This window comes from Camelus bactrianus, chromosome 32 (genome assembly GCF_048773025.1).
Source record: "Camelus bactrianus isolate YW-2024 breed Bactrian camel chromosome 32, ASM4877302v1, whole genome shotgun sequence".
NCBI classification, from domain to species: domain Eukaryota; kingdom Metazoa; phylum Chordata; class Mammalia; order Artiodactyla; family Camelidae; genus Camelus; species Camelus bactrianus.
Genome location: NC_133570.1, coordinates 6,607,695 through 6,633,468, shown reverse-complemented (window position 1 = coordinate 6,633,468; position 25,774 = coordinate 6,607,695). Strand labels below are relative to the sequence as shown.

Genomic DNA, 25,774 nt, shown 5'->3' with positions numbered 1-25,774 from the left:
GGATCTCCAGATGAGATCATCCTGGACTTAGAGTAGACCCTAAGTGCCCTTGTAAGAAGGCCATGTGATGAGGGAGGCAGAGATTGGAGTGATGTGTCTACCAGCCAAGGAATGTCTGGGGTTGACAAAAGGTGGACGAGGCAAAGAAGGGTTCTCCCTCAGAGCCTCCAGAAGAAACCAAAGCTGCCAACCTCAACGTTTGACCTCCTGTCTCTGAAACTCTGAGAGAAGAAGTTTCTGTAGTTTAAAGCCACCCAGTTTGTGGTACTTTGTTCTGACAGCCCCAGGAAACGAACATAAGGCAGTGGGCAGGGAGGGTCACACAGGAACATCTAAAGAATTGCGATGCCTCCCAACCTGAGTGGCAGGTGCTCATTTTATAATTTTTCTTTAAATTCCTTGGCACATATAATACATTTCACATACACTTCTCCCCCCAGAATGGGCCAAAGAACTCAGATGTTTCAGGCTCCAGTTTCCATAGCACAGTATCTTTAGGCAATGTGCCCCAGTGTCCTGTCTACAATATGGACACAAGACCACCTACCTCAAAAAAAAAAAAAAATGGTGAAAAAAGATTTTAACCAAACATAAGTTTAAATATTCAGTTAACGCTGGAGGCAACTGAAAGGCCTTTAATGGCATCTCACTGCATAGCAGCTAAAGGTCTGCACACAAGCCATTGCTTCCCGTCCCTGCCAATCTAAAAGCAAGACTGTGTAAGCCCCTCCTCTTCCAGAACAATTCTGACTCCCCAACCTGATCCCCAAATTTGCACAATAAATACAAAATTCTGACCACACCAAGATGGTAAGTCATCACCTCAATGTTATTCTATAAAGTTGGTATTCTATCTGGTGCCAGCTTAGATACAACCCAGGTCAGAGACTATAATAAAAAGATTTCCAAAAAATGATAGCCCAAATCTAGTTCTTAAAAAAGAAAGCCTCCTAAAACAGAGTAAATTTATCCATTGTTATTAGCATATATTGTACATATACGTGATACACATACGATGCATGTAACCCATGTATATAAACATGTCCTATAGGCAAGCATTAACATAGATATACAGGTTATAATACATATACATTCAAGAGACTCTTTAAAATAAATTAGATGTCTCATATATTCAGTTATTCGTGGTTAGTACACAGCAATGTACAAATTACTGGTATTTTTGAAACACATAACACCTTCCTGTAGACATATATAGCCACATGTCATTATGAGTAAAATTTGGACACAAATGTGTTTTTTTTAATACATATACACCTTGCATATATCATGATACCGGCTTTTTGTCAGATATTTTATGCAATACTTATAAATTCTCATTAGATTATGTATGTGTGTGTGACCAACAAATACACATACACATATATTGATCTATAAATTATCATTTTCTTTCTTAACCTAAACATGGACAAAATAAAGAGCATCTGGGATTCATTATCACTTGGTAAATGCAAGAATAAATGACAAATCCTATTTTGTAAAAAAAAAGAGACACAGCTTTAAAATAATCTAGTTTAACAGTATCATTAACTACTAGGGTGTAATAATTTGCAAAATTGTACCTTAACACCCTGAAGAGGTTATTTACTTTGCATTCGTCAGGGTATTTTAAAAAAATAAAACTAGAACAGGGAAAACCTTAATAATAACGTTTCAAATAGGTAAATAAAATTTAAATTTTAATTTAAAAAAAAAAAGTTGGGGCATTAACTGAGAGGACTCATAAAATGCTGGAGGCATAGAAGGCATAACCCAGAATGTGGCTCCCTCCTCTCAGGGGGCCAATTCCAGTTCTGCTAACAGCCTTTAGTACCCGCTCACCTCAAGGGCTGTCGTGGATGGAACTGCATTCCCCAAAAAGAGATGCTCAAGTTCTAACCCCTTACCTGTGAATGGGACCTTACTTGGAAATAGGTTCTTTGCAGACGTGATCAAGCTAACATGAGGTCAGACTGGATTAGGGTGGGTCCTTAGCCTATGATTGGTGATCGTAAAAGACAAGGGAAATTTGGACAGAAACACACAAAGGGAACACACGGCCACATGAAGACAGAGGCAGAGATTAGAAGGATGCATCTAAGAGCCAAGGACCACCAAGGAAGCCAGTGGCCACCAGAAGCTGGAGGAGGTGGGGCAGAATTCTCCCCTAGAGCCTTCAGAGAGAGCTCGGCCCTGCTAACACCTTGCTTTCAGACTTCTGGCCTCCGGAACTGTGAGAGAATAAACTTCTGTGGTTTTAAGTCACCTAGTTTGTGGTACTTTGTTATAGCGGCCCCAGGAAACTATCACGAGGGCTGAGGAGAGAATTACTGGGTAAACCTATGCGGCTCAGTAAATGTCAGATCTGGAGGCAGAAAGGGCTGTTCTGCTCCTCGCCCTCCGCACACTGCTACCACCGGGCGTCGCAGGGCAGACGAGTGGTGTAACTAATGCCGTCTACCTAACAGCCTCGCAAAGAGAAACCTCTTCATTCTAAATACCAAACTTCTTTGTCTCTTCGTTTCTTGTCTTCCTCCCCTAACTCCGCCTTCCTCCAGGCATCGTGAGGGCAGGAGTCCTGTCTGTCTACCCCAAGTCCCTAGATCGGAGAGCCTGGCACAGAGTAGGAGTTCAGGAACTATTTGTGGAATGAATAAACAAACGTTAGGTGTTACGCATTGCTTCCTGTCAAGCGTTTAACATATGACTTCACAGAGAAATAATAGTTGAACTGAAGAAATGACCTGGGGGTTCCAGGAGGTGGGTATGAGTGACCCTCCCCACACAGGGGAGGATGAAGCCCTGAGCAGTCAGGAGCCCTGCCTCTGCCACAGCCATCAGTGAACAGAGAAAGATGTGATGGGAAAGGCCTGTTTTTTTACTTTTCTGAGAACTAACCAGGCTGCCAGTTCCCCATCCCCAACACCATCCCCAGGGCTCCCTCTGCTCCTAGCCAGGTGCAGGTCCCCAGCTGATCCACCCTCCGAGGAAAGGGGAAGGCAGGACTCGGAGTGGTCAGAGCCGGGAGATGCAGCTGGGGCTGCGGGGGCAGGAGTGTGCCGGGAGGAGGCCCAAGACGGGAGAGGCCGAGGGACTGGATCTGAGGCGAGTCTAAGAATAGCTTCCTTGGTGCGCAGGGAGCTCCATCCAGCTCCCCAGGTGTCCTGGAAGCCGCAGTCTGTGGGAGGAGTCGGAGTGGGAGTCGAGGGAGGAGGAAAGGAAAGTCGGTTCTTCTGGGTGTCTGGGCTCCATGAACCCCAGGGGAAACGCAAACGCACCAGCAACAGGAATTCAACCCCACCGGGTTCCAGCCCCGCAGATGGCAGTGAGCAACGCAGGAGGGTTCGCACACTTCCTAGGGCAGCAGATGTAAGGACTCTGACACGTCAGAGATGAGGGCCAGCTCTGAAGCAAACAGCAGATGAGGGAAAGTTTCTCTCTATAGATACCTTCCAGCCAGTAAATGACAAAGGAATGATAAGAATTAGGCCATCCCCACTTTGCAGCCCCTAACGGAGCTAGACATCAGCGGCTGCTAAACATCAGAGAGAGAGAGGGGGCGGCGGGGGGACCTAATATGTGCCTCCTGATGGATGAAGCAGTCTCATCAGAAAAAGTGAATGAACTAATTAATGAATGAGTATGTATTTCTGTGTGGAAAGAGTGAGAGAAACAGAATGTGAATCTGATCAAGCATGTACATCCAACTACCAATCTACAGAAACTACAGAGGATGGAAGAGCACGTTAAATTACTCCAAGGGAATGCTACTGGCAAAATCCAGACAACGGAAAACTCTACAGGTCAAACAATCCAACTCCTTCAGATTGGTGGGAGGTGGAGGGAGAGCCCAGAGATGATAAGAGACCGTAAAGGCACCTCAACAGATCACAACGTAGGAAACTTACTTACATTCAGACCCACACAACTGTCAAAGAAAAAAAAAAAAAGAAAGTAACATTTATGTTATATATGAAACCATAGGAAATTTGAACAATGAATAGGGATATTTACTCACTTTAAGGAATTTTTAAAATTCATTTTTAAGGTTCCTAGTTTTTAAAAGGCTAGGTGTGATAATGCTATCGTGATTACATTTTTTAAAATCCCTTCTCATTTGGAACGATAGATATGGAAAACCTTAGGGACACAATGGCATGATGTCTTGATATGCTTCAAATCTTGCAGGAGAGGAGGAAGTGGATGGGGGTATGGAAAAGGCAGGACCCCAGTCTGACGAGCGTTGGGGCTGAGTGATGGGTACACAGGAGTGCATTAGATTTTCTGTCTACTCTTGTCACTTTTTAAAGTCCTCTCCAAGCAAAAGTACTTTTATAAATCCCAGTTCTGTTACTAGCTCTATGGCTTTAGGGGACTCACCCTTACTAGACTCGGAGGGTCTTCACTTGTAAAATGGGCCCTTCAGTGTAAGAGAGCCTAACACCGTGCCTGGCACATGGTAGGGTCTGCAACACACTTACCCACAAGCCACTGAGCAGGTTTAGGAAGAGCCACGAGACTCAACACGAAGAGGGCAGGCATCCCAATCAGATAGAAAGGGAAGGGGAGCTCCTTCTCCCCCGTATGTGGACTTCTCAGGCATCCTCATTTTGACCCTGAGGCCACAGCCCCATCTGAGCTCTTTTATTCTCACTTGAAGAACCAGGCTGGTTGTTCCTCAGTCAACAACAGCCCACGAGAGGCCCCGGAATGAGCGGTGGGAGCCTCAGGGGCACCTGGGACAGTGCCAAGAGCCCTGCACTGAGCGCAGCCCCAGCATCCCTTACTGTCCCTGCTCTGGGCCTCAGCGTCTCCACACGTAAAGACAGGAGGAAGCTGACCTTTATCTTTTGTTGTTGTTGTTGTTGCCACAGAACTCTTCCTTCAAACAGAAGCTTTGACAAGAGCCAAATACATAAATAAAAACAAGCAGCTCAGGCCGAGGCGGGAAGGGGGAGGCACTCAGAATGCAGGTCTGGATTCCCGGGATTTCCCTCTGAAGACCACTGGGTTAGGTCACCTGCAGGTCCTCTCACAGGGCTGACGCAGATTTTTAGCCTAGTTCTTAAATACTCAGACCATATCGCTTAAATGTGAGCTGGGGGGAGTGGGAGAAAGAGGGAAGAGAAGGAGAGGCTGGCCCGAGGGGTCACCGGGGACACCTGAGGCCTGCCAGTCCCTTTCCGTCTGAGCTGGGAGATTAAGCACCGAGCCTCCCTCTTCTCAGGTTCCCAGTCTGGCCTGCCGCTGGCGGCCAAGGGGAGCTGGGCCTAAGCACCCAGGGTCCAAGCAGCAAGCTCAGCCCCAGGGGAGGGGGCAAGTGCTCCAAAGGGACAGAAGGGACGGATCGGTGCTAAAAATGGAATGCAGCACCCCAAGTTCTGGGGATTAGCCACCCCTGGAGCATGTAACAGGGACAAGGTGTCTCTGGGGGCCTGCAAGGGATTCAAGGCACTGGAACTCAGGCCCTTGAAGTTAGTGGGTTACAGGAGAAATTTTCCACATCGGAGTGATGCCGGGAGTCCCCAGGCAGGCCCACAGCTTGGCAACCCCCTCCCCGCCTCTCTTCCCCAGCCTCCTCCTCCCTCCCGGTCTCCAGTTTTCTGGGCTCACAGGCTACACACACACCCAACAAATTCCAGCTGCAGAAATTAATCCGTGGCCCCATGGCCCTTGCTTTGAAGGCTCCATCAGTCAGCTCTGAGAGCCATGGGTCGGGGCCGGGAGGAGGTTGTGGAAAGTCACCTTGGAGGCTAATATAAAGCATGCACGGGCACTGACCCCAAACTCCCTGAGCCCGCTCTTCAGAAAGTGCACACAAGTGCTCTGCATCATAGCTCTGGAACCTTCTCTATCACCCTTAAGTTTCTGGATGGGGTTTTCATTCTGCACCTTAGGGGCATCTTCTTGTCCACCCCACAGAGGCAGTGTTCATCAGCAAAAGCAACAGTCACGGTTCAAATCCCACTCCGCTGCTTCCTAGCAGTGAGTCCTTAGGTAGATCCCTGAGCCTCTCTGGGCCTCAGTTTCTTCATCTGTAAAGTGGAGATACTATGACCTTCCCTAGTGGCTTGAATTATTGGAAGCACTTTGTAAACTTAAAAGCAGGGATCCTTTTGAGGACACTGTCCCAAATTAAAGGTGCAGGGTATGGCTGAGTCCCTGTACAACTGGGGACAAATCTCTTCCCAGATGTAGGTCTCAGTTTCCTCTTGGTGAAACACGAGGGTGCTGGCAAAGGTCTGCAGGTTTTCCCTAAGCGCTAAGATCTTCTGACCCCCTCACTTTTGCGCCTTTAAAAATTGTACCCAAGACAGATCCTGTGCCAGGCTGTCCTCTGTGCCCTGGCTCAAGACTCTGACCCTGCTAGGCATAAGAAGAACAAACCCAGACTTACTAACCAGGGCTGAACCCAATCAGGCAAGAAAATCCAAAAGACACCCAAGCCAACAAAAACAAAGACTGCTGGATGAGGAGACACAGAGAACTGTGCAGGAGTTAAGGGAACAGCTCTGCAGTCAAATACAGGCTCAGATCTCGGCCCTTCCACACACTAGCTATTTGACTATGGACAAGTCACTCGAGCCTCAGTTTTGACATCTATAAAATGGGGGTAGTGATAATTAGGGTTTTATGTGGATCAGACAAAAAAACACAGGAAATATACTTGCTTACAAGATCTCAATAAACAGTAGTTAATGCTATGATTTATATTCTAAGGAGCTACCCCACAGGGGAGTGACTCTTACTAGGCAAAGAGTGGGCAGAAGCAACTACGGTTCCTCTAGGCCCTAACACCATGAAGAGTTTGTTTTTTGTTGTTGTTGTTTTTTCACTGTTGTTATTTTTTAAGAGTTTGTTTTTAGAGCGCTAGATTTTCAGGAAAAGGGAAAGAGAACAAATCAGCGAGGGAGGTGTTTATCTTAGAGAGAAAACATACCGCAGAACATAACTGAGCCCCAGTGAGCCCGCCTCCCCCGGGGCCCTCAGCTCTCCTGACTTCGCTCACCTCACCCTGCTAGCATTTCTCTCTCCTGCCTGGTGGACGCCTCCCTCACCTATCTGTCCAACCTTCACGTCACTCCTGAGCTCAAATTCAGTGTGGCCAGGACTGAACTCACCTATGCCTCCGCCCAAGTCTACATTCCCTCTTGGGTTCTGTTACAAGCATCATTCCCCAATCGCTGAAATTCAAACCTACATTTGAATCTGATGTGTCCTCTACCGTCTGAGCAACTTGCAAGTCACTTCTCTGCAGGCCTCATTTTCTCCCACCTGTGAAATGGGAAAGCAAGCCCAAAAGAGTTCTAAAAACTCTTTCAGAGTTTAAAATTTTTTAAAGTCTATGGATTTTAAACCAACTTTAAAAAGGTCTGGGAAGGGAGGGAGGGAGGGATAAATTAGGAGCATGGGATTAACAGATACAAACTACTATATATAAAATAGATGAGCAAAAAGGATTTACTGTATAACACAGAGAACTAGAGCCAATATCTTGTAATAACCTATAATGGAAAATAATCTGAAAATATATATATATACATATATGACTTACTTTGCTGTATATTTGAAACTAACAACATTGTAAGACAATTATACTTCAATTAAAGAAAAAAATTAATAAAAATAAAATAATTAAAATTGAAAAAAGGTCTGGGGATAAATCAGCCACCTTTGATTTCTAAAGAGTGAGAATTTAGTCTTCTCCCTAAACACAGTCAGTCCAGGGCAGAGCCCATCTCAGGAGTCTCCTTAACCCCAGCATCTCGCCTCTGGCCAGACATAACACAGACACCCAGTAAATTCGAGAGGGAGGGATGAATGGGGGAGAGTTAGGGTCAGAGCAGGAAGTCGCAGAGCAAAAGCATGAGCTTTGGAAACACCCAAGGCCGGGTTTGGGTCCTGGCTCGGCTGCACACTAGCTATGTGGGCAGCTCCCTCTGAGCCTCAGATCCTCCATCTGGAAAAGTGAACAATAACACCTAATTTATACGATTATTGGTGAGGACAAAATGAGGTCATCTGGCAAACATACAGTGAAAGATAAGTGATTGTTACTAAAATTGGATGAATAAATGAATACTGAATACAGTGACTGGTCTTGAAAATTTTTTCAAGAAAAGGGGCTAAAGAAAGCTTCGGTTGGCTTGGGTACCCTCACTAGAGAAAAATACAATAAAGAGATAATACGCAAACCACCCTTAGCCATGGGCCCTCCCAATCCTCAGTGACCTAAGTATGGACAATGAGTGGGGACCCTGCACTTTGTGGATACGCTTTCTCAGAGGGTTTAAAGCATCTTCAGAGACAACTAGATTGATCTCTTCCCCAGTTTCCCTATCCCCTCAACTCCCAACCTATAGATATCCCAATCTTCTTACATGAACTATCCAGGACAGAGATGGGGGGACGGGGGGCACAGATTAGAGCATCAAACAGACCCACACAAATGCAGTCACTTGATCCACAACAAAGACAGCACTTCGGTGCTATATGGAGAAGGCATTTTTTCAATAATGGTACCAATCAACTGGATATCCAGATAGGAAAAAAAAAAAAAGAATCTTGACCCCTGTTTCATGCCAAACTCAAAAATCAATTCCAGATGAACTACAAATGCAAATGTGAGACTTCAAAGAATAAAGCTTTTCAAGAAAAATGTATGAACACCTTTGTGATCTTGGACTATGCAAAATTTTCTTAATTTGACAAGACACAAAATGAACTAATATATCAAGAAGAGTTAAATGGTCTAGGTTAAAATTAAGAATGTCTATTCATTTAAAGACATCTTAAAGAGTGGGAAAAGGCAACCCACGAAGTAGGAGATAATATTGGAATATGTACTCACACCCAGAATATAGAAAGAACCTTTACGTTATGGGCTAAATTGTGCCCCCCTCCCTCAGATTTGTATGTTCAAGGTTTAACCCCGAGTAACACAATATGTAACCATATTTGGAGATAATGTCTTTAAAGAGGTAATTAAGTTAAAATGAGGTCTTTAGGGTGGCCCCTAATCCAGTAAGACTGGTGTTCTCATAACAAGAGGGCATTAGAACACACATACTCCAGAGGGAGACCACATGAAGACAGGGAGAAGACAGCCGTCGATACAAGCCAAGGAGAGAAACCTTCGAAGAAACTAACCCTGCTGGCACTTGATCGTGGACTTCTAGTTCCAGAATTACGAGAAAATTAATTTCTGTTGTTTAAGTCACCCAGTCTGTGGTACTTTGGTATGGTGGCCCTAGCAAACTGATAAATTTTTACAACCAATAAAAGACAATCTTTAACGGAAAAAAGACTTGACCAAACATTTCACAAAAGATACCCAAATATCAAATAAACATAAGAAATGGAGCTCAATTCCAATAGTCATTAGAGAAATGCCAACTGAAACACAATGAAATAGAACTGTATTCCCACCAGCATGGAGGCATGACTAACATGAAAAGGATGAACACACCAACTCTTGGGGAGGATGTGGAGCAATCAGAACCAGAACAACCCCTCTGGACAATTACTTGTCAGTATCTAGTAAGACTGAACACATATGCAAATTCTATGACCCAAGCAATTCTGCTCTTGGTATATGCCCAATGAAAACACATCCGTTTGTTCACCAATCGTGCCTCAAATGTTCACACCAGCATGATGCGTATAGCTTTAAAATGACAGCTTGTCCATCAACAGATGACTAGATAAAGAAGATGCGGCGTATATATACAATGGAACACTACTCACTCATAAAAAAACAATAAAATAATGCCATTTGCAGCAACATGGATGGACTTCAAGATCGTCATTGTAAGTGAAGTAAGCCAGAAAGAAAAAGAAAAACGCCACATGATATCACTTAAATGTGGAATCTAAAAAAAAAAAAAAAAGCACACTATCTATTTATTATTTATAACTTAGATAATTGATCCCCTGCACTGCATATGTGTAAGCACATTTGACTATCCTTTGTGACTGGATTACTACAGTCTGTTGATTCTTATTTGGCTTTATTCCTTTAATAACATCTAAGTTTGAAAAGCTAAAGCTCTAAACTGTTCTTAGAGAACAGTACATATATGTAAATTTTAAAATGGTTTTATCTCTCAATGAGTTGCTCTTCCTAGAATAAACTTTGTTTACCCCCAAAAATAAATAAAATAAAATAAAAAATAAACTGACAGCTACCCAAGTGTCCACTGATAACAGAATGAATAAATTAATCTTGAAATAATCATATAATGGAAAACTATATAGCAATGAAAAGAAATCATCTACAAATACACACAATAATATGGATAAATCTTGTAAACACAAAGTTGAGTCAAAGAAGCTGAAACCAAAAGAGGAAAGACATCTTGCGTAATTCCACTGACATAAAGTATTAAAACAGGCAAACCTCATCCCCACTGTCAGAAGTCAGGGTAACAGCAGAGGGTAGTGACTGGAGGGCAATTCAAGGGGAGTTGATGCTGGTGTGTTCAATTTGCTAAAATGAATCAAACTATACAGTTACCATATGTGCGCTTTTCTACATGTCTATTAGACTTCCATGAAAGTTTTTATTTTAAGTGTACAGTGTCATCAAAATGGAAAATGCTATTTTTTGTTTTTCTTCACAAGTGAGGAGCTCAGAACAGAAGTGAGGTGCCTGTCTTCCCAGTGGGCAGGTAAATTGGGCTGAGAGAAAAAAGCCCAATTTTAGGACATTAGAGACGAGTCTGTGTAGACCCAAGTTGTGGCTTGTTAGCTGGCCGCGCACCAACTCGCTTCTCAAACAGCCGCTGCCCGAGAGACAGGGCCCGGGGAGGGGGCAAGAGGCTGGAAGACAGAGGCTGAGATCCCACACTAATTCCGAGGGATGGTCCAGCCTCCCCCATACCCTGCCCTCCAAAGCAGAACTCCCATTTGTGTTAGGGGCATGTTTACGTCACCCAGTAACCCTGGAGAAATCACTCCTTCCCCACTCCCAGTCCACATGGTTGTGCTGGGCAGACCCCACAACCAGCTCAGGGATGAGGTTGTGCTAAGCCTACCAGAGCCAATCAGAGACATTTAATGGAATTACTAGGGACTTGGGAAGGAGGACTGAGCCGGCAGTATGGAAGCCTGGAGATGTCGTCTCCCCATTTTCGCTACGACATAGAGAGAAACCTGTCAGAGAATGAAGCAGAAAGAGGAAGCAAAAAAAGGAAGCAAAAATGAAAAGTAAGAGCCACCTTCTTGAAATCTTCTTAGAGCACCTAGCTGTAGATGTGCCTAAGGTCACATCCTGCACTCATTACATAAACCAATGAATTCTGTTTTGCTTAGGGCAGGCTGAGTTACATTTGTCACTTACGTCACTATGACAAATGTTCCCTGTCACCACTCTCCAGAAGCCTGTGTGCACTCTCCGAGACTAAAAAGGGCATAACGCTACCCCGTGCTAACCAGTTACAGGCATCCCTTGCAGTCCCAGAGCCCACGGTATCTTCACAATTCACCTATGTATTCACCGTTGTGATGATCCATTTGGTCATCACAGAAATGCCAAGAGACACAGGCTGCAAGTATTACTATTCCCACTTTCTTGGCCACCCTAGACTTCTCGAGAGCTGGCAAGGACGTTGGGGACATCTAACTGACTCCTCCTGCTATCACGAGGAGAAGAATGAGGCTCAAGGGAAGAAGAGGTAGCCGGGACACAACCAGAGCATAACAAAACTACAAAGGGCTTGAGAATTCCTCTAAAGGGTCAAAGCCAACAGTATTAAATTAAGCCTGTGATGTTGTCTGAACCCAAGATTTGAGAATCTGGCTTTAATCCTTGTTCATAAAGAGAATCTCATCGGATCCACAACCTGATATTAGAATAATAATGGGGAACTTTTACTGAGCATCCATCATCCAGCATAATGCTACACATTCATTCATTCTCATAGGATCTTTCTTTGAGGCAGATTCTGCTCTGAGCTCAATTTTGCAGATGCGCTGAGGCTTAAGCAGGTTAGGTAGCTTGCCCCAAATCACCCAGTCAAAGAGGAGAGCTGAGCCCCAACAACAAAGGCTGGGGCTGGACTGAGGCACCAAGGAGAGTCGCCCATGCCAAGACTTGACTTATGGGGTCCATTGCCCCATCTTCCGCCCACTGCTGGAAGGTTGCCTCCTTCTGCTCTGACATCCACTTCCTTCAGCATTTCTAGAATCCAGTTTAAAAAAAAAAATCTATCTCCTGAGCAAGGAAGCCCTCACCAATTAACGGAGATCCCTCTATCTGTCAACGGCACCATTTCCTTTTATACAACCAGTCCTCCCTTCTGAGTTAACACACCTCTGGGTCAATAATTCAGGCTGGATCATCCACACACCCACCGGTCAGCTGCCTTCATCCTCCACACAGCCACTAGAGCCGCCTTTTATAAAACTTAAATCAGACCACACTGCTTCACACCCTCCAGGATGGCTGGCATCAAAGTGTGGACAAGGATGGAGAGAAATTAGAACCCTCATTATGTTGCCAATGGGAATGAAAAATGGTGCTGCTGCTCTGGAAAACAGCCTGGCAGTTCCTCAGGAGGTTAAATATAGTTACCCTATGACCCAACGATTTCACTCCTAGGTATATACCCCTCAAAGAAGTGAAAATGTATGTTCACACAAAAACTTGTACACAAATAGTCGTTAACGGCGTTGATATTCACAAAAGCCAAGAAGTAGAAACAACCAAAATGTGCATCAACTGACGAACGGTAAAGAAAATGTGGCTTATCCGTAGGATGGGATACTATTCAGCCATAAAAAGTACTGAGGCAGGCTACGACACGGATGAGTTGGGAAAACATGATGCTAGTGAAAGAAGTCACATATAAAGGACCACGTATTATGATTCCACTTCTATGGAATGTCCAGAACAGACAAACCCACAGAGGGAAAACGCAGATTAGTGGTTGTCAGGGGCAGGAGGGAGAGGGGACTTGGGAGGCACAGGCTTTACTTTGGGAGTGATGGAAATGTTCTGGAATTAGTTAATGGTGATGGTTACACAACATTATGAATATGTTAAAAACCAACGAATTGCACACTTTAAAATGGTTAAATGGTGAATTTTATGGTACATGCTTTTATCTCAATTTTTTAAATGTTTTGGACTCCCTCTCCCCCCAAAATAATCAGATCACAAAGCTACCCTCTCACCACACTTTAAAACCCGCCAACGGCTTCCCATTGCACTAGGAGTCAAGCCCCAATTCCCCACCAGGGCCCATAAGGCCCTACCAGGGCCAGGCCCCTGACACCTCTCCCACCTCTCCTAGTACTTTCCCCCTTACTCCTTCCGTTCCTCCCTCACCTCCTGACCTTTGCCCTTATCCATTCCTCAATCTGGAACGTTCTTTCCCACAGCTGGCTTATCATCAGGCAGGTCTCTGTCCAAAGTCCTCACCACCTCCACCCAGAGGCCCCCACCGACCACTCCATCAAGCTCCACCCCATGACCCTCCTTTATTTCTTCGTAGTCCTTCTCGCCCACTGAAAAGATTTATTTTTTACAAAACTGTTTACTTCTTTGTTGGCTATCGCTCCAACCAAGAGGGCAGGGACCTTGCCTGTCATGCCCACAGCTGTGAATTAACCTGCCATATAGAAGCTACTTGAGGGGGGAGGGTAGAGCTCCGTGGTAGAGTGCCTGCTTAGCGTGCACAGGGTTCAATCCCCAGTACCTCCATTAAGAAAGAAAGAAAGAAATCTAATTATCTCCCCCATCACCAATCAATCAATCAATAAGTAATTTTTTAATTAAAAAAAAAAAAGAAGCTACTTGAGAAACACTTCTGGAAAGAACTGAACAACTTCCCGTAAGATCTGAAATGTGGCCCACTACCTGCTCAGGAGTCCGGAGCGCTAAGGGATCACTCGCCCTGCAGGCGCCCAGGGAGTTAATCAGCATTTGCTAGGCCCTCAGCGCCAAGCCCCGCCCCAGACCTGTCTGGAACCCTGAGGAAGCAGGAAGAACGAGCCCTCCCCTTGAAAGTCTGAAAGTCTTTCAGGGGTCACACAGCACCCAGTGTTTACCCAGCAACCCACAAACAAACGCAAAGGAGATCTAAGCTTGCCTTGCTGACACCCAAGCTGGAGGCTGGGGTCCAAATCAGCCTCATAAAACTGCACTGGCAAACACCCTCTGACACAGCTTCTTATGGCTTTGCAATCTGACCTGTTCTCCAGAATGAGACGGTTGCAGCTCACACCTGCTCCTGCCTCCTCCCATGGAGAGTTTCTTTTCAGAGGCAGTTAAAAATCTAAACGGGCAGGTGGTACAGGCCTCCTTCCCTGCTCCTCCTTCCTCCTTCAGCATCTCCCAGCCGCGCTCACACACACGTAGCAACTTACCCACCAGGAGCTTGACATCTCGAACTGTGAAATCAGGGTCAGGCATCCTGCAAAAAGAGGAACACAGGCATCTGGTAAGAAGCCAGAAACAAAAGTCGGACCCAACAATGGGGGCAGAGGCAGGCCACTTTTCCTAAGAGGGTTCCCTCGTTCACAAGTTGGGAACCCAAAATAAGATAACTCAAAGGGAGGGTAGTGACCAGTTGGTGCCTCAAGGGTGGGTCACTGCTGAACCAGGGAGCAGCTTCCTCACATCATAGGCAATACACACCCCTCACTGTCCCCGACACCTCAACTCATCACTGCTACAGAAAAGAGAATGGGACATCCACTGTCCACCCTACATTTCCAGTGAAGACTGTCAAGGGTAACTGCCAGAGTTGGGCATCCAAACACCAGCTTTCTTTCAGGGTGGGTAGCCCTCTCTGTGGCTCCTCTTCTAGAAAATACTCTCTGTAAGGAGTTGTACAGAGGCTGGGAGGGGCCCCTTTAAGAGGGGAAAAAAAACCACATCACTGGCCATAATGGCTGTGGTTATGTTCACTATAAACAATGATGCTGAAGGTTTAATTTCTATTCATAGGAATAGACTCTCGGGCAAGCCTGGAAGTAGTGCTGGGAGGCGGGCCAGTCGTGATGACACCCACAGCTGCCTCCCCACCCCTGCCCAAGGGGCGGAAACCTGTTCTTCCAGCCTGCCTCCCAGATCTCTCCCCCACCTGGACCCCTGACAGCACTTGAAGAGAATGTAAACCAAATAAGACAGTGAGGAGGCAGGTGCTGGAGCAGGAGGAGAATGGGGAGACAGGCCTGGCATCCTGGGAAACATGCCCCTCACAGAAAAGGACCGGTTTCTCACACAGTGGGAGTCTGAGCAGAAAATATGTGTGTCAGTGTCCTGCCTCTGGGCCTAGAGGCTGGCCAGTCCCTTCACAGCCCAAGCCCCACCTCAGTTTCCTGATTTGAGGGAGGAGGGCACAATTCTCCTTAGGAAGTCACTGCATGTAACTGGGTGGATCAGGGAAAAAAGCTCACACTGTTTAAGTACCCTGTGTCCCCTTTGCCCAAATTCTCCAAAAATCAAGATCTAACCTTTAGAGAGTTTTTCCCCTTTGTCAGGCTTTAATACTATCCCCAAATAATGAAGAAAGATCCTTCTCAGTGATGAGAGGAAGGGCAAAGAGGGGAAGAAATCCATCATGAGCTATAAACTGTCTTTGGGAAGGTGACAGGGGAATAAGCGATTAGTTTCAGCAACTTACTTAATTCCCAGTCCATCCTTTTCTCGAAATATCAGGGGAACTCTGAGAGCTTCTCTTTGCACGTACTCATAGTTGAAATCTGTTTGGATGTTGGAATGAAAATAGGTTGGTTAAGTCAGGAAGGAGCAAATGAACCACGATCCATTGGTCAGGGGAAGAAAAACGATGAAGAAAGGGGCAGGGGTTACACTAGATGCAGGGACCAGCTCGAAGGGCAAGAGCTCCCTGGAAAATGACAAAGAAGTAGATTAGGCAAAGGCCAAGAGAAGCCATGCCAACTATCAGCTCCTCTACCTACTCAGTCATTCCCTGCATGCCCCACGGGTCAGAACTTGTCAATGAACAGCCCAAGGCCAGCGAGGGTTGGGGAGGGAGACTCATGAAAGAGCCCCACACAGCAAGAGCCCCAGCCAGCACTGCCGAGGAGGGACAGACAGAGAAACACATCCCGGGCCGAGCTCAGAAAGTAAAGGAACTGCAAAATTGAAGAATGCCACCTGGGAGGATCTGAAGCCCCAGAGAGGAGGCTGGGAGGAGGGTTCTCATTGTAGCTGAGCATCAGGGAAGATCTTATTGTAATATCCTGCATAGTGAAGGGGAGAGGGGGAAAGCCGGTTTCCCTGGAAACTGTGTATTTGGTGCCAAAATAACTAGGGAACTGGGCACAGCTTTGTTGTCTTAATAGTGAAATTCTGCTGCAGCCATCACAACACTTGCTTCAGATGGATAACTGAGAGGGATGCTTCCCCGGGAGAAGGCCGTGTGAAGGGGGCATAGTACGGCCTAAAGCAAATTCACAGGGCAGTTTTCTATCTGACTGACATTTGTCTAGTGGATACCCCCAACATCCTTATCGAAAGCCCTGGAGAATGAAGGAAGCCTTATTTTCTATCCTCCCCAAAGCAAAGGATCTGACCCAACCATATCCCTAAATATGGAGGTGAGGGAGGCGGAGATAAATCCTCACATCCTCAAGTCCTCAGGTAAGTGAACCAATCCACAAGGGCACAAGCGCTCCCTGGCCGGCCGGTCCGAAGGAAGATGGACGAGACCCCAGGCCACTGAAGCCCCTGCCCCAAGGAAACAGCTCACCAAGGCAGCTTGGGGGTGGGGGGGAGTTGGGGTGGGGGTGGGTTGGGGGAGGCCAAGGCAACTCTGCTCAGAGGAGAGAGAGAACAAAACCAGAGCTGGGGAAAGCCCTGACCTTAGCAGCTCAGATCCCCAGGGGCTCCCAGTGAATGGGGATTCCTAAGGATTTAAAGGCAGAGAAGTTTAAGAAGCTTCTACTTTGAATCCAGGCTAAGGGCTCGTTCTGTTTCTCAGCTCCTCCCTCAAGTTTTGGAGTGAGATCTGAATTAACAGCCAAAAACCCTAGAGCCTTCTTCTTTGAAAGGAGCCTGGACAGCAGATTTAAGGAATATCCCTTGCTGAAAACCTGCCACCCCACCCCCCCACCCAATACACACATACACCCAAAGTCCACCCCCACGGTCAGCTTCGACTTCCTCAAATGAGCCTGAGAAAACACTCTGAGATCCTGGGCAGAGAATTCCTCAGCAACAATCAGGAAGAGATGCATACTGTTTTCTCCTAGGATCCGCCAAAGGACTCAATAAAAATGGGGAAGAAAGAGAGAAATTAAAATCCCATTTGTGGTAAGGAAATTTAAATACAGTTGAGACTAGACCCCTGGACTGTCCAGCCCCATGTGCAATGCTCTTAAGACCTGGCAAGCTGGAAGAAATTTCTTCTTCCCTCCCCCCACAACTACCCCCTACCACGGAAGCCAAGCGCTCCAGGAAGCAATGGGCACAAAAGAGAAACTTCAAAAATGCAAAGCCAGGACTGTCTCTTCTAGGGACTAACCCCCCAGCCCCAGCCACTCAACCGGAACCTGGAGGCCGGAGACGTTTCCCATTATCGGCTCACTAAGGGATGGAAGAGTTTTCCAAAGCGGAAAGTGGATAAACAAAATGGAAACAGTGATATAAAGGAAGCCCAAATATCTGAGGGCGGGGGGGATGAACTTACAGGCCTCAGAAGGGCATAGTGATATGCATAAGTAGGCAGAGGCAAATCTAAAATCCCAACACCACAGGCAGAACCAGCGGCCATGTGGGCCTGAGACCCAAGTCAGAGCATCAACGCAACATCTGGAAGACACCCCCAGACACCTTGCTAGTGCCAGGGTCAGGGAGAAATTCAGGCCCTAAAGGTCTCAGGCTAGGGTGACACTTCAAAACTCCATAGGCTTCTCCAATTTCTGCTCTAAAACCACAGGGCACACAAAAGGGACAGACCTCTCAAGGCCTCAGGCCTGGGAAAAGACCCTGTTTCCCAGAGCGGTGCCCCAAGTCTTCACCTCAAACTGCCAGAGGACAGCCTTAAGCTTGAGGTGGGGACAACCCTCTTACCTGCAGTCCCCACTTCAAACCGGCAGGGCTGCAGGGCTAGAGGCCTCAGGCTTAAGTGCGGGACCAGCCAACAACTCACCCACCCTGCTCCAATCTGGCAAAGCCCACAAGGTGATGCGGCTCAGCTGACCTGAGGAGGTGTCATTCAATGACCCGGGGCGTCCCCAGAGCCAGGCCCTAACTGGCAGGGCCCGAAATGGCACGGGGTTTGGGAGTCTTCATGCCTGGGGGGTGGACCCTCACCCTAATGCCCCTGGGGTGCTCCAGCCCGCTCGGGACAGCCGGCTGCCCCTCGTGCGCAAGGAGCTGGGTCGGCTCCGGGAGGGGTAGAATGCGACGCACCCGCCCTCCCTCGGTCCGCCCGTCTGTCCCCAGGTCCCTCTGTCCGCCGGCCCCCTGGCTCTGCCCACCCTGGGGCTGGTGGTGGGCGCGGGCCGGGCCTAGGCCCATGCCCGGCCCCCGTTCTCGACTGCCCTCCTCCCTCGCCACCCCACCCCACCCCCCCAGTGCTCGGCCTCGTTTCGTCACCGGATCCCCTGGAATGGGGGACGCGGGCGCGAAATACGAACCCAGCCACCGGCAGCTCCCTCCCCACGTGCGCTCGGGCCGCGGCGCGGAGGACGGCCTGAGGAGGGGGCGTCTCACCTTTGCCCTCCATGGCGTGCACGAAGTCCCCCTGGTACAGCTGGCTGCGCAGCTTCTCCTCCAGGCTGAAGCCGCGGACGCTGACGATCTCCTCCACGTCCGACAAGTCCTCGTTCTCGTCGTATCTCTGGCGGTCAATCGGGCGCTGCGGGGACCCAAACCAGAGAGCCCGGGACATTATTGGGGGATCCGGGGGTCGCCTCTCACCCTGGGCCCAGCTCGAACAGGTGCAGAAGCCGCGCGCCCCCTGCACCCCACCATTGCGACCTGAACAACTTTGCGCAAATGCCAAAGATGCTGAAAATCAGGATAACTAGAGGGGCCCGCACCCCCAGGGTCAAGCTGCGCCCTATACAGGGCACTCCCCTCTTGCATCTTTGGAGGCCATGGAAAGGATATCTAAGGGACTCTCCCTTGCCCCCCACCCTCGATAAGTGTTGAGTTTTGCTCACTCGACCCAGACTCTGGTTATGTAACCCGCGAAGGGGGCTCGGCGCACGGGCTGGCGGGGCATTTGTAGGCCCCAGAGGAGCCGCCGCAGCTCCCGGCTCGGCGCTAACAGCAGCCCTGGCGGCCGCGGCGGCAAAGCCGGGAAGCCGGAACCGGGGGCCGGCGGCATTTCTAAGACTGGAGCCGCCCCCGAGCTACCCGGGAAGCTGGAAAGCTGAAATGGAAGGGCTGAAGCCCCCGCCGACCGACCGCCAGTGCGAGAAGAAGAGGTGGGAGGGAGGGTTCGGGGCTTGGGAGTGGGAGAGGCAGACGGCCCGCCACAAAGCTCCCATCGGAGACCCCAAAACGCACCAGCAGCTGCCTCATCTCCCCACAAGCGCGCGCGCACACTCACTTCCTAAGGAGACTCCCCCACCACTCCCCGCATCCCCTGCCTCCTCCCTCCACCGCCGAGCGCCCGGCCCCGCAGCCCCCTAGATTCCGGGCGAACCCCGAGCCCGCTGAGCCCCGCTCCACGCCTTTCCCCGCTACCACCTCCCCACTTAAGTGTCTGAGACTCTGAGCCTCACAAGGGACTGGAGGAGTAAGCTGCTTGCTTCCTTTTGCATGCAATTTATTATATTTTTTTCCGGTCCTCTTGCAAAATACAGAAAAGGAAAGAAAAGGCAGCAAGAAACGACAACAAAAAATAGATCTATCATATACCAGATACAGATTTGGAAAAAAAAAAAAAAAGCTACACACCAATCTTCTTCCAGAGTCTTTCTCTGCCTCCATTTTTTTAGGAGAGTTCACCAATTAATTGTCAACACTCCTGCCCCCTGCATTTTGGCGGAGGGGGAAAGGAGGGAAGACCAAAGAAAACAAACCAAAAAATAAATAAATAAAGTAAGCCAGAGCCGAGATCTACAAAGTTTTGCACCAACACTTAAGCAGATCCGTTTGCAAAGTCCTAGGAAACCATTTTCAGCAGTTGTGGGGGGGGGAGGCGTCGACGTCATAATCCCCGGAACGTAAACATTGTTGCCGATCGCGCTCTGAGCCCGCTGCCGGGCTAGTTGTGGGGGGGCACTCGGCCCAGGATGGGGGGGCGGGGGCGACGGCCCGAGGAGGTGTGGGGTGGGGAGGGCGCCCGGGAGGCACCGGGCGCCGTTAGCGCCCTGGCATCGCTGTTTTGTTGTTGGGTCACGAGTGTGTCTCTGCACGCAGGCGCCGCCGCCGCCCGGGAGTTGTGTGCAGAGCTGACTTTTGGAAGGGCTGAGTTGCAGGCGGCGGGCGCATCCCGGAGATGGCGGGGCAGGGAGGGAGGGAAGGAGGAGGGGGTGGGGAGGGAGGTGCAGATTTGCACGGCTGGCCTCAGCGGGAGGCGCGGAAATGCAAGCCGAGCATGCTGGCGTGAAAGCCCCCAGGGCCTGGCACCCCCAAAAACGACCTCCCACCTCAATCCCTGCCCCCCATTGCCCATGGCCCCGACGGGCTACCCCTCTTCCTCTTCCTTCATCCACCCCACCCCACTACCTACGTGGCCAACCCAAATTCAAAGCATTTTGAATGTATATAATTTTCTTTTCTGCTACGTCTTTTTTTGGGGGGGGAATCCTCTTCAGACCCCCATAAACGGACCTGCCATTTGGAGGAGGTATCTGGGGGCTCAGGAAGAAATTAGCGCACCTTCATACCTGTACGGACTGCATAACTTTTAAACTCCCGGACTCAGAGAGAAGGATCCACAAACACACAGGTACAGGAAATACAGCCAGACCAGAGCCTTTTCAGACCCGAGCTGACCGGAAGACGTTGCCTTTCATTCATTCATTCTGCCCGCGTCTGTGGAGTCCTTTACTAGGCGACAAGCGCTGGAACAGAAGTTGGACATTTTTTAGAGGTCCCTGCGCTCGCCAGGAGGAGGAAATAGATACTCAGGAGTGAACTACCGAGAGAATCGGATCTGGCGCCTCCTAACGCAGCTGGCAAACAGGCGAAGGGTAAGCCCTTATTGGCGGTTTATAAAAGAAAAGTCGGTAGAAAGGTGCAAGGCGCTGAGATGGGGCGCAGGGAACTTTGGGTGCCCCATAATTAATCCTACAGCGCTTCTTGGAGGAGGTATAGGCTCCCTCTATACATATATGGGGCATCATTAGATCTGGGTAAACTTCCCAGTCCACATACTTAGTTCACAGTGACCACCCCCAAACCTGGAATCTTAAATGTGTTGTCCTGTAAGTCCGTCATGAGCAACAGTCAGATCGACTTTGAGTATGAGAAAAGCTGGCCCTAAACATTCTTCCAGCCCAACCAGGCCTGATCTTGGGGGTAAAGATCACAATGAAATGACATGGAACCAGGGTACAAGTAAGGAAGTTAATACTGCTCACAGCAGGCTTTGAAAAAAAAAAACAACTTCCCATACTTTTAATTTTATTCTTGTCATGAAGCCTGTGGGATAATTGGAGCAGAATATTTTGCAGATGGGAAACTGAGGCTCAGAGAAGTTTTGAATCTGGGCTATTGCTCTGCCTTCATATCCTCCCCATGTCAACACTGATCAGACAGATAAGCGGAGAGGAAGTGGCTTCCCCGTCAGAGATCAGATGTGAACCATCAGCTCAGTATTTATTGGTCACCTTAAGAGACAGCTTCCCCCTCATTCACCTTAAAGTTTCCTGTCCTATCTTTCTGTATTCTTTTCCACCTACCTTCCAGAGACTACACTTTGAAGCTTGTTTTAACCCAAGTCCACTAGCTGGCAGACATCAAAATTTTTTCCAAATTGAAATTGCCCAACTTGGCTTAATGGGAGTGAAAAGGGTTTTGCCTTCTGCCTCTGTCAAGAACTAGGGACCATTTTATTTGTTTCTTTCTCACAAGAACCCTTTAAGGGAAATAGTCTTGTTATTCCTCATGTTGCAAATAAGGAAACTGCAACTCAGAAAGGGAAAGCCAATCCCCAAGATCACACAACTTGTAAGTGGGGTTGCTGGGACTCAAACTAGAGCCTGGCTCTGCCGTCACATCTTTTTTTTTGGATATTGACAATCTTCACTGCTCCCACCTTATGAAATAAACACGTTCAAAGGAGGGTGCAATGGCCTGGGATGTCCTGAGTGAAGTGCAATAAAGCAAAATGGTGAAACAAAACACTTGGTCTTAATCCTCCTTTCCACCCAGAGACCCTTCTGTCTCCCCATGTGGCCTCATGGTGTCCCCAAAAGCTGGTGTCAGGAAGAGACCCCATGGCAGACGCCTTAGTGTAAAAACAGTTAAGTCCATATATCACCCCAATGGGGAGTTCCTGGCCTGTCAGGGTGGGAAGGGGTTGAGTAGTCACCTAATTTAATCCCCTCCCTTTACAAACCGCCAGGAAACCACAGACCAGAGAGAAGAATGGGCCAGCCAGGGGCTTGTTCCCCTTTGCTGCCCCCAGAATGCCTGCCCTGCTGCCTGGCCCTAAGTGGTCACTCAATAACTGTTGGGGCCTTGATGGATCACCCTCCCCAACGATATTTGCATTTTCCCTTTATCAGTAATTGGCAGATGAAAGGCTTTGTCCTCCTGTTGAAAGAATTCCAGGCATTTGCTCAAAGTGGGGGAGGAGGTTATTTTGGGCCAAAGGGGGAAGGGCCAAGACCCTTGAGCTCCTTCCTTGGCTAATTGTCCCAGAGGAGTGGACAGTAGGTGAGAGAAGGGAGCGAAGCTTAAGGAGAGGTATTTTTTCTTGCGGGAAAAAAAGACCAGGCCAGTTGTATTTGAAACATAATAATAATGACTTCCTGGACCCTCCTGCTCATTCTTACAAAAGGCCCAGTCAGATCCTGGCTGTGTTGGCCCCATTCATTCATTTCTTCATTCATCAAAGGTTGATTGAGCAGCTCTATGCTCTAAAGACTGAGAGGATAGAAAAACCAGCTCTGGACAGTAGACTTACTCCAGGCTGCGCAGGGAGAGGGCCGCCAGCTCCCCAAGCAAGTTAGGAAGGGGTGATGCTGGATGGAACCCTCAGAATCCAGGATTTTTGAGCTGTAGGAAACTGAAGCTGTGGTAGTCATGTATAATTATACCAGCTCCTGATTTTTGAAAGCTTACTGTGCCTTTGAGCAAAGCCTCTCACATTTGCTAGCTCTGTGAATCTTCACCGAAGTTCTATGACTTTGGGGTCTGTAATTGCCCATTTTTATGTCTAAGGCTCAAAGAGAGGTCAAGCTACTTGCCCACATTTTAAAGCTGTGAAATAGCAAAGACAGGATTTGAACCCAGGGCTTGGAGGAATCCAGAGTCCACAGGCTTTACCATTTATTTACTATTCTTCCCTGCAGGGCTGTCCCCTAGAACTTGACAGAAATGTTCTATGTCTGTGCTGTCTAACATAGCTTCTAGCCACATGTGGCTAATTGAGCACTTGAAATGTGGGTAGTGAGATGTAGGAACTGTATGTTGAATTTTATTTACTTTTAATTAAATTTAAATAACTGTATGTAGCTAGTGTCTACCTTATTGGACAGTGCAACCTTAAGAGTGTTTTCCAGAATTTGTCTTAATTCACCGACCAGGCCATATATATTATACCCCACAGTCTGATTTGGCACTGGGTCCCCAGAATCAACCTTCTGGGAACGTTTGTGGAATGGATGAAGAATCCCCGAGAAAATGAAGTATTAGAATGATGTGGGGGAGGGGCCAGGGTATCTGCAGTTTTTCTAGAAAGGGCCATCTGGTGCAATGTGAATGCTTGAAGTGTTAGCCCTTAAACCACCCACTCTGTGCGCCTGCCAAGAGCGTGGCACTGTAGGCACCTGGGGATGCCAGTTGGATATAAGATTGTCCCACCTTCCTAGATCTGACAGATTTCTCAAGGACAGGTCATTGGTAATGGGGCCGAAAGCCTTAGAAATGGATAACCACTTCCTGATGTATATCCTACCTTCAGACTCAAACACAAGGACGCAATCCATTCTGGCCTGTTTGCAGTAGGAAAAGACTGAAAATGATCTAAAAGTTGGGGAACTGATTAATTCTTGGACCATTTGTCTGCCCCATGACATGCTGTCAAATCATTAAAAAGAGTAAGGTAGCTCTGTATATTACTAATGTAAAATGACTTCATGATATCCTTAAATTACAACAAAACACGGTACAGAATACTAATACTAAATTGTGATGACCACTTATGTAAACCAAAGGGGATATATCTTTAACTACATTTTTTTTTTATGCACAGAATTTTCTTTGGAAACAAATACAGTTTAAAAATGGGGAAAGGAAGTGGGAAAAGAAAACTTTTCCTTGGTACAGTGTGAAGTTTTTACCATATGTGTGCAATAGTGTTGCCTGATTTTGAACCTTATCCACTTAATTTCATTTTATATGCTGTAGTACCTTTTGAATTTTGTATTATGTAGATGTATTATCTACTCAAAAATGAATTTCATTTTATTTGTGGTTTTTTCCTATAAGCTTCAAAAGCAGGCAAATCTAAACCAAATAAACATAGTTTAGTTCTACATACATAAGTGGTAAAGCTTAAATAAAAGCAAAGGAATGATCAAAACAAAATGCAGGAAAAAAAAAAAAAAACTAGACTCTGGAGCCAGGAATATGAACAGTGAGAGGTCCTGGTGATTTCCTGTTTCTTAATCTAGAAGGTGGGCACCTAAGTATAATTCTTTAAGTGTACTTAAATGTTTTGTAAATTCTATTGTATTTATGAAATGTCCCACTATTTAAAAATTGTTTTAAAATTGCTTGCTTTCTCCCCCACCCCCAGTTTCTCCCCTCCACATTCCCATCCCCAGAAAACTTGTTAGTCTCTTGGGTATCCTCCCAGAAATAGTTTATGCTCTTACAAACATCTGCATAGATTTTCTTTTATTATTGTGTCACACAAATATACACACTGTCCTTCCCCTTCCTTTTTCACTTAGTATGATCTTGAAGTTCTTTCCATAAACTCTTTGTAGAAATGCCGCGCTCTAAAATATTATTTAGGGATGAGGTAAAGTTGCATGCTGTGATTCAGAAAAATTCAAGGTTGGTTAAGATGCAAAAAGGAAGTCACAGAATAATATGTATGTCATGATCCCATTTATGTTAAAATAACTTTATTTGGGTAATGTATAGATATGTGAAAGAAAGGAAGGAAGACAGACTTGAATAGAGCAGCAAACCATTGTTGAATCACTTCTGAGGAGAGGAGAGAATTTTGAAGGGGTAACATAGAGAGTCTATACTGATTTATTATTTGTATTTTTAACAACAATGTGTCCTTTTAAATTTATCAAATATTTCAAACAGAAAGAAAGGCATAGAAAATAAATAAATATAGCAAGGACTTGTCTATCCAGCACCTTTGCCAAGCATTAAGAGTTTTGCCATATTTTGTATTACTTTTGCAATTTAAAAAGTACTTTGGGACAACAGACCACACTATTTCAGTTAAGGTGATTAGTTCCCAGGACTTGTGTTTGGTTTTTTTTTGTTTGTTTTTTATTTTACTTCTAAGTCCTTCTGTATTGAGGTATCTGAATAAGAAAGAGCAGGATTACGTCTGGCCTATCGGGCTTTGATCGTTGGGGGTATCAGGTTTCTGTCTAGAATTCTGCATATTCTAACATTTCTCTTCCTCTGTGAGGATGGGAGGGA

The 25,774-nt window shown here is 47.0% G+C and overlaps 1 protein-coding gene across 6 annotated transcripts in view; it reads right to left on the bottom strand.

Annotated features, from left to right (window-relative positions):
* KDM2B (lysine demethylase 2B) overlaps positions 1 to 20,975 on the bottom strand; it is a 107,652-nt gene extending 86,677 nt beyond the window's left edge. The window contains exons 1-4 of one of the 6 annotated variants that reach the window (XM_074356361.1): positions 20,818 to 20,975; positions 18,689 to 18,833; positions 15,630 to 15,708; positions 14,368 to 14,414 (exon numbers count right to left, since the gene is read on the bottom strand). In XM_074356361.1, the coding sequence (XP_074212462.1) occupies positions 14,368 to 14,414; positions 15,630 to 15,708; positions 18,689 to 18,833; positions 20,818 to 20,832 (286 nt within the window). In that variant the 5' untranslated portion in view covers positions 20,833 to 20,975. Of the gene's footprint in view, positions 1 to 14,367; positions 14,415 to 15,629; positions 15,709 to 18,688; positions 18,834 to 19,489; positions 19,570 to 19,882; positions 20,199 to 20,809 lie in introns of those variants that run through there. The other 5 variants (XM_074356364.1, XM_074356359.1, XM_074356360.1 and 2 more) reach the window with 5 other exon arrangements.
* Positions 20,976 to 25,774: the final 4,799 nt, after the last annotated feature.